Below are 18,251 nucleotides of genomic sequence, written 5' to 3'. Positions count from 1 at the left end.
GTTAGTACACATACCTTTCTACAGGTTAACAAATTTACTGTGATACATCTGCATTCATAGTGATGCAAAATAATATTTGTTCTGTGGCTAATTACCAAGGTATAGTAATCACAGCAGTTACAGAATTTAAAAATTAACATCAAATACTTGGAAAGAAGTTCCTCTGACTTAGTACCTTAGCCAATTATTATTATCAGCTTGCTGAGACAAGTGAAAACATTACATAATACCATATTTTAATCTCAAAGATAAAGCTTTCTGAACATACATAATTATCAGCATACCTTGAAATTAAAAACAATAGCAACAAAAACTGTTTGTATATGCAAAAACAGTTATATCTCAATTACCATTTTAAATAATAACAACAAAACCCCTGAAGCATTTGAAAAGTGTCTTATATTAACTTTTATTAGCACCCTGTTAAACAGAGTCTTGGCTAAAATAAGCACAGACTCAAAAGGAATAAACTGATATACTTAATAGAAAAAATTCAAGAGCCACCTAAAATAACATCGGGGACTTGTTTTATTTTCAGTATCACTTAGGTATTTACCTGAACAAGAGACACAAAAGAAATGTGCATAACTCAATTGAAATCTGAATGTAGACTTGAAATGCTGGGGTTTCAACCCCAAGCCCAAAATTAAGGTTGACATATGGGTGATTCCCACAGCCCTTCCCAAAGGGGGTGTGAGTTTACCTTTAGGCTTCCCCCCAGGGTGGGGCCGGCCTGGCAGACAGAGCCATTGGGTAAAGGAGCCCCAGGTGTCTGCGTTCAGTAACCAAAGGTCAGTTGTCCCACTGAGGGATAAAAGCTGGGACCACTTGCAGGCAGGGGCAGTGTCTGTCTGTGAGGTGGATGCCCTGTGTAGAGTTCCCTGTTGGGGAAGGACCTCCTGCCTCCCTGGGACTGGGCTCCAGTCAGGTCTGGCCTTTGTAAATGTGGGCTGTGTGGAGATTCAGTGTGTGGCTTCCTTGGTCTTATGTGTTTGGCTTGTTGACTGAGTTGTCTCCCATCCCCTCTATGGGAGACTGTATTTCACCATTTATTCCACCCATTGTTGGTCATGCAGTGTTGTTGGGGTCAGTGGGATTGATGTCAATTATGTATAACCTGATTGATTTGTTTGTACCCCCAGTGCTCACCCGTTTGTATCAAATACAATTTGGTTATTGGTTCATCTTTATGCTGGCTGTGTCCTTTATGCTAGGCCTGATAATTGGCAAAACAAGACTGTGCAACTTTAACACTCCAGACAGGGGAATAAAACACACCACTGAAAATGCAGATATAAATTCATGTTTACTTTTTACATTTTTCAGCATTCTATGTTTAATTTTTTTACTGGCATAACAAATTTAAGTCTCACTACTGAGCGTATATAATATTGTAAGCCAAAGCCCAGAAGTACACTACTGAAATTGGATGTGGAAAAATACTTTGTTAACACTTTCTGCTAAGACATGTTAAAAAGCCTACTGTAGCTTTTCACTGATGCAGGACTGAAAGGATAACCCTTGATCAAGTGTAATTTACAGAGTCAATAAAAAAGTAGATATTTTACAGCTAAAACTACCTTATAAGTAAATACCTTAGCATGATTATTTTATAATGACACATTTGAGTGTAAATATTGAATATGACAGATAATTATGTTATTACTCATACTACCCCTCAAACAACCTACCAATCTGTGCAGATTAAACTGCCTGGTTTTCCGTACCCTGTTCATCAACCTCCTGCCCATCTTTTTGTCATGCCAGACTGATAAAAACATCCTCTGTTTAATTTAAGGTTTTTTAGGCTTTCTTCAGTCATCAAAATGAATCCAACTGCACTGAAAGCTCAGGGGAAATCTCAGGCAAAAAGAGTATAGCCAGTAATTAAGAAGACTTGATGTTGATTACTGTATCTTAAGTTGTTCTAATGTTTGGATTAAACCACAGTCCATCTGCTACAGTTTTTCTTTCTTGTCTCCATTGACAAGAATGTGTTTAGCAGATCCATACTGAGAATAGGACAGATTCAGTCAACTGCTTCTTACTATAAGGCACAAACTGACACCTTTGCACATATTTGTATATTCTTCATTTACAGGAAGTTTAGAAGTAGTAACCTCTCAAGAAGCTGGACAAGGCGTATTAGTTAAAGATTGTAGAGCACCTCCTCTCCAGAATGACCCACCAGAATATGATGCTAGTCCAAGAATGAGTATTTCTGGGGGTACATGTTCAAGATTTTCTTTATGGTTTCCACTGTTCTAGGTATGTTCCTAACTCCAAAAGTACTGTCTTCCTGCTGAAGATGTCAAAAAGCTTTAGAAAGGGCTCCATTTAGAAAAAGGCAACAGATTGCAACTTTCTCACAATCATAACTGATCTTGCAGTTACATGTCAGCCAATCTTTATTTCTAAATGGAAACAGCATCTTCATCTTCAGGGTAATCTCGCCTACCTGCTCAGACAGGAGCAGGATTCAGGAAATAATATAAACAAAAAAAAAAACATACTAGGGCAAATAAAAAGTTGCAGTTACTTTGGCTGTGTGTTAGGTTTGTGTGTGGCAAGGTTTTGGTAGTGGGGGAGGGAGCACCACAGAGGCAGCTCCTGTGAGAAGCTTCTCAAAACTCTCCCAGCTCCAAGTCAGACCCACCTCCAGCCAAGGACAAGCCAATTAGCAAAGGTGGTCACGCCTCTGCAATACCGTATTTAAGAAGGGGAACCTGAGAGGGGGTGTAGTTGTGAGGGAAATACCGATGCCAACACTGAGGCCAGTTGAAGAAAGGAGGAGGAGAGTCAGAAGAGTCAGCCAGAGGATCAGTATTCTCTCAACATTATCATCAGGGACATGGACAGGAAGGTACCCAACAGGGGCCTGTTTGGAACACAGCTGCCAATCCTAAGAGTGGAATGCAATGCAAAGGCTCCTGAAAACAGAACTGTGTGGTGCAACGAGTGCTGTGCTATTCTCCTGAGTACTGAACCGTGTAGTGCAGGGAGTTCAGTGCTGTTCTTCAGTGCCTGAGCTGTGTGGTACAAGGAGTGCTGTGCTATCATTGTTCAGTACCTGAGCCTAACCAGAGCCCTTAGAGATGACCACATAGATACTGTCAAAAAAGATGGATAGCAACTGTTGCCATAACATCGATGAAGAAATCATGAAATTTAGACAGACTTTGCTTCATTACAATACCAAAACACACCTCCTGGTTGAAAGCTACCTGCCTCTAAGATGAACCACGCCTTGGACACTCTCCTCATACATGCATGGTGACCTCTCTTCAGAAGGGCAGAGATCCCCGAGGCAGAGGAACAGCAAGGTGTGTTACTAAGCATAAAAGATTACATCCGGGCAATGAAAATTCGAAGCTTCCCCACCAAAGATAATGACAACCAACAACAAAGCACTGGCTGGACCCTGGACTGGTTAGGACATCTTGAGCTCAGCAGTTGTAACTATAACCTCTCCTTCTCTCTAAACTTTACTTTTCCCCTTTCTTTCACCTATGTCTAACTATCACATGCTGCTTCACAGGCAACACAATAAAGTTTCACTGTTTGATTGATGTAATCCCCTTTGGGGTTGGTCACCTTAATCTTGCACTTTTGAGATCATAGTAAACAAACCATCACAAGTCCACTGAGTGGACCATGGCAGGCAGCCTGTGGAGAACCCCACAGCGGAGCAGGTGGCTGCACCCAGAGAAGGTCAGGACTCTGAGGGAAGACCACACCAGAGCAGTGCGTTGCTGGGAGGATTGCAACCTGCAGGAGACACATATGCTGGAGCAGTTTGAGAAGAGCTGTGGTGCATGGGAAGGACACACAGTGGAGGTCTGTCTCCCATAAGAGGGCCCCCATGCAAGAGCAGGGGAAGATTGCACGGAGTCCTCCCCCTAAGGAGGAAGGAGCAGCAGAGACAGTGGGTGATGAACTGATCACAACCTCCATCCTCCTACACCACTGCAGGGGAGGAGGTAGAGGAATGAGGAGAAAAGCTTGAGCCCAGGAAGAAGGGAGGGGTGGAGAGGAAGGTGTTTTTAAGGTGGGGTTGTATTTCTCACTGTCCTAATGATTGGTAAATTAGTGGTGGTGTTCAAACTAAACTGATGTTCTTTTTTCTTCCCTGATCAAGTTTGTCTTTTGCCTGTGACCATACCAGGTGAGTCATCCTGCTCTGTCCTCATCTTGATCTCTGAGCCTTTTGTTGTATCTTCTCCTCCACATCCCTGAGGACGAAGGAGTGAGAAAGTGGCTGCATGGTGCCCAGTTGCCCTCTGGGCTCAAACCATGACATGCTGTTGACTAACCTCGAACATGCATAGTTCAAGTAATAAAGACCATCATTTCTTTGGGAGAGCGGAAAAACTAAGGCACAGAGAAATCTATTTTAGCAGAAGCTCTAAAAGACTTCTGAGCAAGCACTTCAGGGAATGCAGGGAATGCGTGGGAAGACACACCAGGAGATGAAGAGAAGGGAACCTGTTAGGTTTATCAGCACAAGAGTCTGGTTCACAGAGAAAGGAGGTTGTCCTGCATCAAAGGAAGCACATGTGTACATGCACTTTTATATAAGTAATTATTTCCCAGATAGATTAATGGGAGGTAAATAAAGGTGCTTGCTTCCAGTTGAAGAAAAAGGGCAGAAGAGACAAGCAATGTATGCTCTAATACCTTTACTGATGTAGCCAGAAACTTAAATACTTCCAGCAGTTGAAACAGTATTCCAAAGTCAGAGACTGACTGTAGATCACTGTGTTTAGGGGCTAAGATGATTATCACCTGATAATTGGTATTTCAAAAAAATTGGTATTTCAAGAAATAACCCTTCCCTAGTCATAGTCATAATTTTAGTGACTGAGCCTTAGGGACTGTAGTTATTTGTAGTTTTATCTCTTGACTCAGCTCTTCCCCAAACTGAGGAGTCAAACTGATTCATTTTTCATTATACAGTAGCTGCCCTCTGTGTCTAACCACTGTTATGCATCTTCAATAAACCATTTCTAGATTACTATACCTTCTTCATCAAGATACAGAACAGTGCAGATTTCTAGAGTGATAAAATAATGCAATTTTATTCCCATTTGCTTCTCCCAATATTCCTTGTACTCCATTTGCCTTTTTGACTGTAACTTGAGTACTAGAGATGATTATTCCATTAATCTGTTAAAAATCTGAACTCTCATTCCTCTGAGATGATGCAATAAGAACACAAATTCTTCCAAGATCTTTCTGGTAACCTCCATCCATCAGTATTTACTGATCTTTTCTCACCCTTTCCTTTTGGTGGTAGTTTGTTGTTTTTTCAAAAACAAATCTCAAGATACTTTCTTATTCCATGACAGCTTAAATTTCTCTGTAAGCTTTTTTGAAGAATTCTACTGTTGGCATCTATGAAAACCTAGAAACCTACATCAACATGGTGCTCTTTATGCACATGCTCTAAGAGATCAGTGCAACAGAACTTCTCTTCACAGTGCTTTCATTGCTTTCTCATCTGCAATTTCTCCACATAATCATTGATTCTGCTCTTTAGAATAGTTTCACACCATGTTTTTTCAGTACAGAAATGAGGGCGAGTTCTCACTTCTTTTCCTTCTGGATGCTATTTTAAGAACGAGTATCACCTTGCCATATTGCATTCCTGTGATACCAGTCAGTTTAAGTAGACTGTTATACAGCACTGCAGCACTAATAGATAAGCAGTTTCATATCAGAGTTAATTTAAAACCATTAAGCTTAAATACCATTAGGTCCTAGAAATACTTTTCCAAATATGCCTAAGCATGTGAAAAAAGGAGGCATACACTAAGTGAGCACAAGACATTTATTTCACACAGTAAAACCGCAGTGCATGTAGTCAACCTGACTGCTGTACTAGGATTACAAAGCCCATCATGTAGGTTTGGGTACCACTGATACATACTATTAGAATCCTTTGTGAAACAGTGAGTACACTGCAAAAATCTGGGGCATCTGGCACAAAAACAGGGGGCCACTACTTCTAAGCAAGAGGAAAGATAAGGCTAGAGAGCATACTTCTTACCCAATGAACACACTGTCCTGGTTCGAGTGTGTGGCAGGGGGGTTCCGGTAGCAGGGGAGGGGGCTACAGCAGTGGCCCCCTGTAGAAGCTTCTTGAAGCTCCTCCAGCTCCAAGTCAGACCCGCCTTTGCACCAAGGCTGGGCCAATTAGCTGTGTCTCTGCAATAAGGTATTTAAGAAGAGAAACCTAGGAGGAGGGGTTGAAGCTGTGAGAAGTTGCAAGGAGAATATCTGAGTGAACACCGAGGTCAGTGGAAGAGGAGAACAGGAGGGAGGTGTGCCAGAGCAGAGACTCCCCCATATTCAGTGATGAGAGGGCAGGGCCACCCCTCACCCCAACCACCACCCATGGGGGTCACCAGTGGAACAGATACTGATTTGCAGCCTGTGGGGGCCCCATGCCAGGACAGGTGACTGTGCCCACAGAAGGCAGGGATGCTGTGGGAAGGCCCTGCTGTTGTAGTATGGCACTGGGAGGACCATAACATGCAAGGGTAGCCCACACACCTGTAGGAGTGACTCATGTTGGAGCTGGTTTGTGGAGGACTCTCTCATGTGAGAGGGACACTATGCTGGAGCAGGGGAGGGATTCCAGAAGTTCCACACCCCACCCCCAAGCTGGAGGAAGCAGTAACACTGACCGCACCCCCCATTCCTTGCCCCCCTCCGCTGCTGGAGATATCAGGAGAAAAGCTGAGTCCAGGAAGAAGGGAGGGATGGGGGAAGGTGTTTGAGATGTGGTATCTGTTGTGGTGGTGGTGTTAGTGTCTGTATTGGAATTTATGTTCTTTTTTTCTCCTCCTAACAAATCTGGGTTTTGTCTGTGCCTTAAAGGATGACAGAATTCTTCCTTGTCCTTATCTCAAGTTCCTGGAACTTTTTCTTTCCTCCTCCTCCACACTCGGATGGGGGGAGGGTACAGGGGGAAGTAGCAGTCTTTGCTAACTTTCCCCTTCCCAGTGCTGTGGGGGAAGGGGTGAATGAGCAGCTGCATGGTGCTCAGTTGCCCTCAGAGCTCAAACCATGACACACGTAAATCACAGCACTAGGTCAAATAAAATGCCCAACTAACCTATCGCTTGTCTCAGTAGCTAACAGTGTAAGCATGAAGTAATGCTTCCCTCCCCACTATACCATCCCAAGGTCCAACAGTTCAGAGATTCATAGAGTCAAAGACGGTAAACTCTAGTTTACTGCTTTTATTCTAATAAAGGACTACTTCCACTGTCATGCAAACTGAGCCAGACTAAGTTAATTTTCCTCCTAGATCTGACATAGCTAGGTAAACACAGATAAAGCAGAGGGGCACTGACATGAGGCAAAGCTACTGGTTCAAAGGTATTCAACACATTGCGAGATTAGTTTTGGACCAGCACCTGAGGCTTCACTTGGGCAAAAGGAGTCTTGTAGTTAAAGTTTGCGGGTAAAACTTGCATCCTTTTTTCAATGGGGAACAGTATTTCACCTTAGTTCAAAATACTTCACTGCTCAAAGGCAGGAAAACAGTAACTCATTTGCATTTAATGTCATAATATTATAAAGAAAGTTTTCTTCACTGAAATAAGTTTATATAACCAAAGACTCCACCACTGTGCTTTAAATGGGCAAGCAGCATTAATCCACATGTCAAACTTTTTTAAAAGGTCTTCAGTATAGGGAAGTAGGAATTTTTATTGCATTATCTGAAGCTCAAATACTCTAGCAGAATGTAACAGAACTCAGACAGAATGACAGGCCTTTGCATGAGATCAAACAGGCAGCTGTGGTAATAAAAAAGACCAATCACTACGCTGCCCTATCTGCTCAGTATTGTCTTTTCCCAGCATCACTTGTACAGATTTAATTTCTGTGAACACATGGAGAACAATGAAGTAGCCAACTGTATTGCATGCAGTATGTATAAGAGTCCGTAATTATGTAACCATAAATTGAAGATTAAATTCCCCCCCACTCCCCCAACCCTATTTCTCAATTCCCTATTGTTCTGCTACTTCACTGATGATTGCACGAAGCTATTCTAAAGATGCCAATTACTCAATCAGTAGAATACCTTTAGTTCCTTATGGATGTGCCAGTTGGTAATTAAAATTTTACTGAATAGCATGAATAAGCAATTTTAGATACCTTACTAGACTAACAAAGCTAGTATAGCATTCAAAGATATTTATGTTCAGCTGTCGATGTCAGCTATGTAAGGACCAAACCAAGTGCAAGCATTTTTCTCACGCCCTTTGAAGACTGGTGTTACCATGAAAATCCTCAGAGACAGATCAGCAGAAAAGAAAGAAGAATTGAAGAGACTTTTCTGCATCAGTAAATCTAGCATCCTGTTACTTGAGGCAGCCACACCATAATATCATTTATAAACTTAACCACATACTTGGAAAACTCTCTAAGGACAGCCTTGTGCAAATTTTTTATGGCAATTTTTGATATAATGGCACTGTGGTGAATATTGTGATAATAAGAATTTATACGGGGTAGGATAAAGATTAACATCACATAAGTCATGGTATATCTTTCCAGTATAAGATATATTTAGCAGCTTACAAATTATTGCATATTTTCTTTGGCACTTCTGTACTTCCAGAAAAATAACAGCCCCAAATACTAACCTATAATACACAAATATAATACAGAAACCCAATCAGGGTCTACACTGAAATACTGAAACGCCATGCTACATCATAAATATAGAGCTATAAATAAAGTATTTCCCCTTTCATGCACAGCTTGCTTTACATTAAGAGTATTTTACTTCAATTTTATTTTTGCCTTATTCCACCAATATTTCTTCTTTTACAGCTTTGTAATAATCTATTATTCAAAGCTTTTTTCCTTGATGGAAAACTCCAACTTCCACCCCGCAGTTTAAAAACTTGCTTGGTATCGTATAATACACCTATGACATTTCAATTCGTTGGAGCTATTTAATAAAACTAAATATTAAATTCAAAAAACGTCAATCTAAAGATATGATAGGGAAGATAAATTCAGTTTTACAACTGAAATCCTTTTGTAGTATCACCATCTAGTGGTCAAACTTGGTAGCAGTATCTTGCTTCCACTACATCAAAGCCAATTCAGTTTGATTCCATTTTATATCATACCTCAAAGAACGTTGCACTGTAATCACGAGTTTCTTTATGGAATTTGGAAACCTCATACGGAAGAATTTCTGGTACTAAGCTGCCTACCTACCCAAAAATATTCTTTAAAATGTTTGGGACAGAATATTTGTGAAGGATTTGAAGTTTGGCCATTTTTTTAAAAAAAAAAAAAAAAACCAAACAACCTGTTCTACAGAATTAGAGTTCTACTTTACACAGTATTAAATAGGGAACAGAGGACATGAAATCTCCTGGGTCAAGTTTACTACCTTGATGCTCAAGACATATATAAAGTAGACATTTCTTCTTATACTGACAAAGCTCCACCCTAAAACAAAACCTGTAAGCCCTGCCTCATGTTTAAATCAGTACAGCTAGCATCAGTCATTTCATACTAGTTGCAAACATGCAACATCTTAATCGAACCTGAATCTGAGGTAGCCCACCCCTCTGTCAAGAAGGTAAATCACGTTGGGTTACTACAGTACTTAATGGGGGATATTTGGTAAATATTAGTCACATACTCATCCTCTAAAAATCTGGGATACACATTTGTCTTCTTGGTCACTGAAAGCTGCTCTTTGAAAGCCACCCACCTGTCCAAGCAAGTTGTAAAAGCTACTTTAATTCCTAGAAAATTTGAAAGCTTCTGTCAAGAACAAAATGCAAACTAGTTAAAACCAGGTATCACACTTCACTATCTCGTACTCATGTTCTCTATTATTGCTCTAGATTGCAGAGGGCTTATTATAACGAAATTATTCCTCAAAATCGGATTCTACTGCCCTCTGCAGTATTTCTTAAAAAGCAGCATATGATCGTAAAAGCACTGTCTACATTTGTTCTTCAAACTAATAATTCTGTATTTGAAATTTCAAGGGTATTTAACATTTATAATTTTTAAGAAAACAAGCTTTACTTAGTATTTTATTACAGTAATAAACACAACATCCTCTATTACATTTAGTTTCCTTCAGTAAATGTACTATTGAACAAAACTAATCAAGATCTTGTATATTAGCCAAGACCTGGTCCCTACACAGAGCATCAAGCCAACCTACCCAATAAATTACACAAAGCACTAACTCAGAGCTGCTGTTGCTAAACTGATGTTCAGCATGAGCTATGCCAAAACTATGAACGTCTTGCAGGTCATCAGGCCAAAAGAAGAGAGAACCAGCTATGCTAACAATACAGTAGCAACCATGGCTTTTTTTCTAAGATACTTAAGTTCCAGTTTTAACAGCATTTACTCCAATAACTTTAGCAAACCATCACCTGACTAAAAAGAAATCATGAGCTCAAAGGCATTTAACTCTAAAATGTCCCATAAAGAGTCCCAGGGCCTATGAAACTATAGATGCACCCTCCTCTCCAAACACCTTCATACCTCAAACTCTGATTATAAACAATTTATGCAAAAAAAATAACAACTTCTGGAGAGAAACAAGTCAGCAGCCAACAAGTTCCACAAAATGCTGGTAAGCAACTGAGACCTGGAGAACTGACCCCAGCTTTCAGATGAACAAAGCTCAGAAAAATTTCACTTCTACCATACATTGCTTTGAAATTAGTCACCTGAAAATAATCAGGTGTATAGTATAAATGGCAATGTGAATTGCATGATGATTTTTCTCTTAAGACACATTCTTTCCTACTAAGTGATTTCCCAGCACTCACCAATTTAAAAAAGAGAATAGTAACCCTCCTCAGAGACCTAAGATGCAAAGTACTGTGAAAAGGCCTCATGATATTTTGTGATTATACACTGCTTAACTCTATTTCCAGAACAGCATAAATGAGCAGTGGTTTCTTTCTTCCAAAACAGTGCGGAGTTGTATATTTAACACACCCCAAGAAAACAAAAAAATTTTCAGCTTAGATGACATCTGAGCAGAAGAAACCAAAGTACAATCATTGATATCTATTTCTGTAAAAACATTCTGCATTTTACATCAGTGTCTTTATGGAAAGTTACAGTAGTTTGATAGAGATACAGATAATTAAGGGTCCCACATTACACTCTAAATACAAGCCTCGCTTGTTTGTGGAGACTGCCTGGTAGGATCTCTGTAAGGTTGAGATCACTGGCACTGAAGTAAGAAATTAAGTCATCTTCTACAGAATGTAAACATTATCAATATCAAATGCTCATTTCTTTATTTCTGTAGTTAGATATTTGCAAAAATAATCTGAAATAAATTCAAACACAGGAAATATTCTGAGTAGTCTGGTTTTCCTTAGATCCAGGAAGCCAGAAAGAAACCAAGGTAATTACAGCTCTTTGAACAGTCTCAAGTAGAATGAAATAACACTTCATCAGTTCCAAGAAGCAGACTTTCCGTCTCACTACCCATTCTAGAATTTTATTTTTTATTTCTATGAATTTCTGGATTGTGAAATACATTATACTTGATGACTTACTACAGACAGTTTTACAGTTTGCCTCTGCCTTTTTGATCCCTTTATGCTTTCTGAAATGCAAGACTAACTGCATTATGAATTAGGAAAAGCTTGTGAATAAACAGATTTGACGAAGTCCGCAGAGGCAGAAGATTTTTTTTTCTAATGGTTGCCCACAAAATATGTTGCATTACTCTCTGAATATCAATAAATTCAGGCAATTAGACACGTGAAAGTGTGTCGCTGTGTGTCTACCTTCATAAGCAACCAAAGATTAAAGTCTTAGCCATTCTCAAAATGGAAGGTTTATCATATTTCTACTCTAGAAGGCTCTTCAGAGGTTAATATAGCCCACTTGAAAAAGATTATTCATTAGGGCTTAAACAATTCAGCTTGTCTAGCTACTGAAAACTATGGAAACACACAGAGCTCATTATGGAGCTACAAATAAAAATAAATAACTGTGTTCAATACTATCATACACATTTTAAAAATCCTAGAAAAGCTGGAACACAATTACTAAACACACTTGTCCACTACAGTTGGCTCCACTATAGAATCCTTACAAATCAGTTATAAAGAGCTGATACATTTAGTAAGATTTTTCTTGATAATAAAAGTCTGAGAGTGTAACTAGGTTCAAACCAACTTTTTTTTCTTATATAGTGGCACTTGTTATAGTACACTGCCACTTCAGTCACACAGCATACTACAACACACCAACAATTCATGCTAAAAATATACCAAGCTATAGGCCTACCACAATGTAAGGCCAGCTCATCATTCTAAAGCCCAAATATTCACAAGTATCAAATCATTTCTCCCCTTTTTCCTCAAAACAAGCCATAAAGACTCAGACGTATAATAGAAAATATCATTTCGTCTGGTACACTAAAATATTAAGCTATTAAGAAAATGATTAAGCTACATCTCCCTGCTAACCCAGTAAATAAAACTGCCTGCTACAACCCACTCCCAAATCTCACACTGAGTGCCTTACTTTTTAGATCTGTTTTGAAGTTACTAGACCTGTCCTGAGAATAAGGGTGCTATATGTTCAGAAACTCCACATATATATTACGCTTGGCTTATTACATTTTCCACATATGTTCTCAATTAAAATATTTACTAGAAACAAACTCAGAATTGATTCTACAGGATCCTGATAGAAAACCCAAAACATAACTGACAGTAGGAACTGTAGTGCCCCTCAAAACACCACCTGAGATCTTAAGATCCCTACATTTGTTATCTGGGCATTTTACTATCATGCATATTTAGTAAGAATGTGTGGAAGTAAATCAACGCCTTAATGGCTACAAATGAGCAGTTCCATAATAAAACAGAAGCAAGTGTATCACATGCATTGTTTTCCCCCAGTGATTATACCCCTAAAGAGTGTATCAAAACAGTTCACTCTTTTTAATGCCTACCTTTACTGGAGAAATATGAGAATGGGAAACAAATCCATGGACATTCTCAATCTGTGACAGATTCTTCTCCGATACATGAACCAGCTCTGGACCCATCACCTCATTGGTAATATGTGGAGAGCTGTGTTCCTGCGGAGGTGTATCTTCATCCTGGTAGCGATATTTCTGAAGAAAACAATTATAGAAAAAGATCAGTCCACCACAGAAATGTGAAAAGATTATCCAGAAAGCCTAAGTCAGACTGAAATAGTTATTTGTCTGACTCTGCTGGCTTCAAGGTAATGAAATCTATAAATAGAAGTTTTAACTAGTATTTTAATTTTGAAGACTGATCCTGTCTAGAAACATTCCAGCCTTTTTAGTCTCACCTAAAACTACTGTAAAGTTAACTAATTCTCTTTTGCCTATTTACATATAGGAATATGTCCTGAAACCCTTTTCTGAAAAACTCTTCCCTTGACTGTTTTTTCTTATAAACATTTTCACACTACATAATTCAATAATAGCAGAAACCCTCAGCACTAACTGGATTTATCACCTTGTCCTTCCTTTAAAAACAATCAGCCTCAAGAGTTTTTTTTTCATACTTCCAATTTAACGCATCTGCCAAAAGCATTTTCTGTCAGCTAAAGAGCATAAGCTTTTATACTAGGGTATCAATATAGCAATTCACTACTGCTAACTTCATTATGAAACAATGTGGTTTTGCTACTAGACAGATTAAGCTTCCCCAACAAGTAAATCGTCCAACAGAAACACAAGACATTATGCAGTCTCTGTCTTATTAATTTGCATTCAATTTTAAAAAAACAGAACCTATTAGCCATCAGGGATGCGTTCTACTCAGACTGTCCTGTATCCACACCTGCAGATCCCTACTAAAAGGTATTCATGAAATCAGAAGCATACATAATATTGACCTGTTCTCCACACTGAAGAGTTAACTGCTCATCCAGTACCTCCAAACTCCAAAGCTAACACGGACTCACGTTACAAACATACTTAAATATAAGCTTCACCCCAGTTTCACCTTTGCAGTCTCAACCAGTTCTGAGGCATTTTAGGTAGTCTATGAATTTTATTGCTGGTTAAAACTAAAGCTGAAGTCAAGCAACTTCTTTATAGCAGGGTTTATTGTGTCCTTAAGATGCATCACTATTCTATAACCAAATTCACTTTCACACGCTACTGGTGTACTTCAGAGCACACATACAGTTTTTACTAGTTTACAGACAAAGCATGTCCTTGGGTTTTTTTAAACAGAATTTTAAGATCTACATACCACAGTTTAAGTAAAAAGTAATTATGTTCTTGGTAAGTCATTCATACATCACAATCCAATAGATCACTGCGAGCAACCCACCTGGCTATAAGCACATGAACACTACAACAAGACAATACCTGAAAAAGAGTGTATAACAACTAACCATTTTAACAGTTACATGCAAGTATGATTTCAGGCTACAAAAGTTCCATGCCCTTCACAGAAAAGCCCTACGATATAAGAAAGTTATAAAGTCTACAGGATAAACTACAAAGGAACTGCTGGAAATGATCCATCAGTTACCAGCTGCTGTAATGCTTAACCCATTTATTTCCTACCCACCCAACTCTGAGTGCTTGTCTTACAGAAAGACTTAATTTTTTGTCTATTCAGCAAAAAATAATCTCTAGGCATGGTCAAATAGGACCGCTAAACTCCTAACAGGAACATATTGCTCTTCCCTGTCTCCCAAACCTTGAGGATAACACCATATCCACTTCCTTTCTTTGGTTCTGGCACTCAAATCAGCAGAAAATTGCCCACTTCTCCTGTAGGGGGTTAATACTTGTACTGGATTACTGATCCTGATTCAGGGACTCAAAGAACACCAGAGACAGTGCAAAAGGAGAAAGGAAACCAAGGACAGGATCCCTCTCTCCTGGATGCCATACATCAGGCTACTCTGCCTTCTGTAGACTCACCATATAGCAACATTGCAGTTTTGCCAGCAAAGAAGTGGTTCAGTGGGGCAGCTGAAGTCACATGACTGACTTGTGCTGAAAGAGAAAGGATTTGTTTGCTCTTCTCTTCCATATGCCACATTGTTCTGCCAACAGTAAGATTCCTTGAGAGACAAGCTAAGTTCCCTTACTAACTTAGAAGGAATACTTGTGGCTTTACACTTCCATCATCCACTGCACCTTACCCAGTCACAGCCTGCCCTACGGTACACCATCCCCACCCCTGCCTCCAAACCCCCAAGCAACAACAACAAACCCACACCCAACCACACACATACAGGCAGTCACTACACATGTACAGTTTCTTTTAGCCTGTAACTGGTGAGATGTCGGAGCGGATTTAAGTAATAACCCTGACTTATTTTTGTACTTAAAAAAATCTTTATCCACCCTACTCAACTGTTCATTGTTGAGACCATACAAGATCAAGGTCTACTATAAGAGAGAAGTTACACTTTTGAAGTATTAGAAATTACAAAGTAGAAGCAATACAAGTATATTTTCTCTAAAAATACCAATGATAAGCACAGAAGCACAAGGCAGAAAAAGTAACTCCAAAGAGAAAAAGCAAGAGCATTAAGACTTCTGATTTTACAACCACCAACCTCCAAATGTTTCCATACCTTCCCCTTTGCTGGATGGCAAAGAAAAGGTGAATGTTGGTAGTTGTGAAAAACTGCAATGATTACTCAAAAAGCCCTAATTTTTCACATCTTCAGCTGCGAGGTTTCATAAGATGACCAAGCCAACTTAACAGCTCAGTACAAGCAGAAGAAAAAAGGTTTTTTGTTTTCCTTTCCCTGCAGCAGTGAGATGCTAGATTGCTTGGGCTGACTCCCGCCATTCATTTATTTTCTGAGACTGACTTGTTTTTAACTTATCAAAACAAAATCCTGAAAGGAGTTTACATTAAGTCTCTAGAGCAGCCATGTTAAACATCAGAAACAGGGAAGAATTATCATTTAAAGAACAATATTGGCCAAAAATACAAGTGAACATTATCAGAGCATAAATAAGACCACATTGGAAGTTAAGGAAAATAAACATTAAAGCTTCAAGAAGCATAAAAAATATCTCACAACATCAGAGAAAGTAGGAATTCTGCTAGCTTAAAAGGAGCCTGCTCTGCTGGTAAAAGCAATATTTGGCTGGACGTGTGATCTAAACTCTCCCTGCCAGATCTGAAGCTTCAATTTGACTATGAAATGCAGGAAAATGGGACCTGAAAGTGGATTAAGTTACCAGATCATCTCAGACAAGACCCTGCGGAAATCTAGAAGTGGATCATTCAGTTTAATTACCAAAAGTCACAGGTCAATTAAAATTAACTTCCTTTACAGAACAGTCAGTACTTTTAGGCAAAGCACAAAACTCCCTCGATTTTCTTCCTTAAACTAGACACATTAATTAGAAACAGGTATTTGGACCTGCCTGAGTGTAAACAGGCCCTAGATTTCACTAAGAAACATACATTTACATTATACAGTCTATCAGTGCTTATGGTAACATTGTGTGTATGAAGTTTTAATAGATCAGTATGCCATTATTTAGATTAAAATGACAAAATGTCATGGTAAATGATTCTCTCCCATATGAGGCACTGACAAGGGCTATAAGCTTCTCAAAAAAACATCTTAAATGTGAACTGCTAATTGGATTTAGATGCAAAATTAAAGATTAACTTCATTATTTGCAAAATATTTCTCATCTTGAAACTACAAAAAAACCCCACCAGAATCCATGTTTAAAATACACCAACTGAAATACTTATAATGTTTCAAAGTGCATACAGAAGACAAGGACATACAATGCACGAAAAGATAATATCCACAATACTTCTTATTCTGAAAGGTGCCACACTATCCTTACCTCTTGCAGAAATTACTTTAGAGCACAGTATTTCAAGTAAAGCAAATTACTGTATCTTCTAACTGCTAATTCTCTGTCAAAGTTGAAGTGTTTTGTACTACTGTACTACAGAGTATCACCTCTCCAACACTATGCCTCTTGACTAAGGTAGCACATTCAAGTGATCTGGCACCATCAGAGCGCCACCATTCAAAATCGTCCATTCCTTTCCTCTCTCAGGAGCTGCCATCCCCTGAACAAGAATTCAGTCAACTGTTTCCACCATACCAACCTAATTCAGCTGTCACATATGAAGCAAAAATCCCATGCATATTACTTTCTGTAGGAGTCTAAAGATACCATTTCACAGTACAGCCTGGCTCACTCAGATGGCAGCTACCATCCAAAGGAGCAAGACACATTCAATCCCTCTTGGTCAAGCTGTACAACTATGCCTCCCTGCCCCTTGCTGCTAGCAAACACCTGACTTCAGATGGTGAGCAAGCTTAGCAAGCTAATCTAGAAGAACATTTGTTCCCTCTTCCAGCAATATTAAATTTTCTTTAATTCCCTAAAACATCTCACAACACGATGAGACATGCAGCAGTGCTGGCTTAATAGGGAGAAAAGCAGGTAGCACCAACCCCTCTCGTAGTGGCTACCAGAAGACCATTTCTCTGCTTACAACCAAGAGAATCCAAACCTGCACCCAAATCTAGGCTCCAGAGAGACCCTAGTTTAGAAGAGCCAAGCCAAGCAATGGGCAAGAGAAATCAAAGAAAAAAGGGCAGGTGTGGCAAAGCAGCTCTGAACTTGCAGACAAGACTGCCTCAGCTGCACATCTTCGAAGTTTCCCAGCACTCACTTTGGTAGTAGCCAAACTAACTATTTTTTAAGCAGCTTTATGGACTGCTGTATAAATCATAATCATAATTTAAAGTCCAAAACAACGAAGTGCAAAACATTTAACACAGTTCTGATGGAGATACTGTCCCAAAGGATTCAACTGCAGGTATACAGGTGGGTCAAGATTAATTGAAAACATTTCTCTTCTGAGGCAACATAGTTAAGATTTACTGGTGAAAATACTGAAAAACACATTTAACTTTAATAAACTAGTGTTACTTTACCTGAGAAGAAGGTCCAAATACACCACAGTGAAATCATTCATTTTATTAATTGTTCAGACCCACAGCCTCCCTGCTTCTACTCCCAGGCCTAGCAGAGCTGAACAAAAATAAGGACGAACAAACTATCCGCAACAATGTGCAGGACAATCAAGGATTCTACAGACATAGCACCATTTTTTCTGAATGCAGATCACCTGGTTCACAGAAAAAGCACAGAAAAGCTTTGGGAAACATTCTAAAAAAAGGCTCACTTAAGACTGCCTAAGATCTCATCT

General features: G+C 39.3%; 1 protein-coding gene across 8 annotated transcripts in view; it reads right to left on the bottom strand.

The window, feature by feature from the left end:
* DLG1 (discs large MAGUK scaffold protein 1) overlaps window positions 1–18,251 on the bottom strand; it is a 143,806-nt gene that overhangs the window by 99,100 nt on the left and 26,455 nt on the right. For all 8 annotated transcript variants that reach the window (XM_026855098.1, XM_026855087.1, XM_026855089.1 and 5 more), the window contains exon 2: window positions 12,995–13,159. In XM_026855098.1, the coding sequence (XP_026710899.1) occupies window positions 12,995–13,159 (165 nt within the window). The remainder of the gene's footprint in view (window positions 1–12,994; window positions 13,160–18,251) is intronic.

Source organism: Athene cunicularia (genome assembly GCF_003259725.1).
Source record: "Athene cunicularia isolate RWA chromosome 9 unlocalized genomic scaffold, athCun1 chr9_part1, whole genome shotgun sequence".
In the NCBI taxonomy this organism is placed as follows: Eukaryota; Metazoa; Chordata; class Aves; order Strigiformes; family Strigidae; genus Athene; species Athene cunicularia.
Note: the sequence above shows the minus strand (reverse complement) of the source record. Positions and strands in the feature narration are given on the sequence as shown.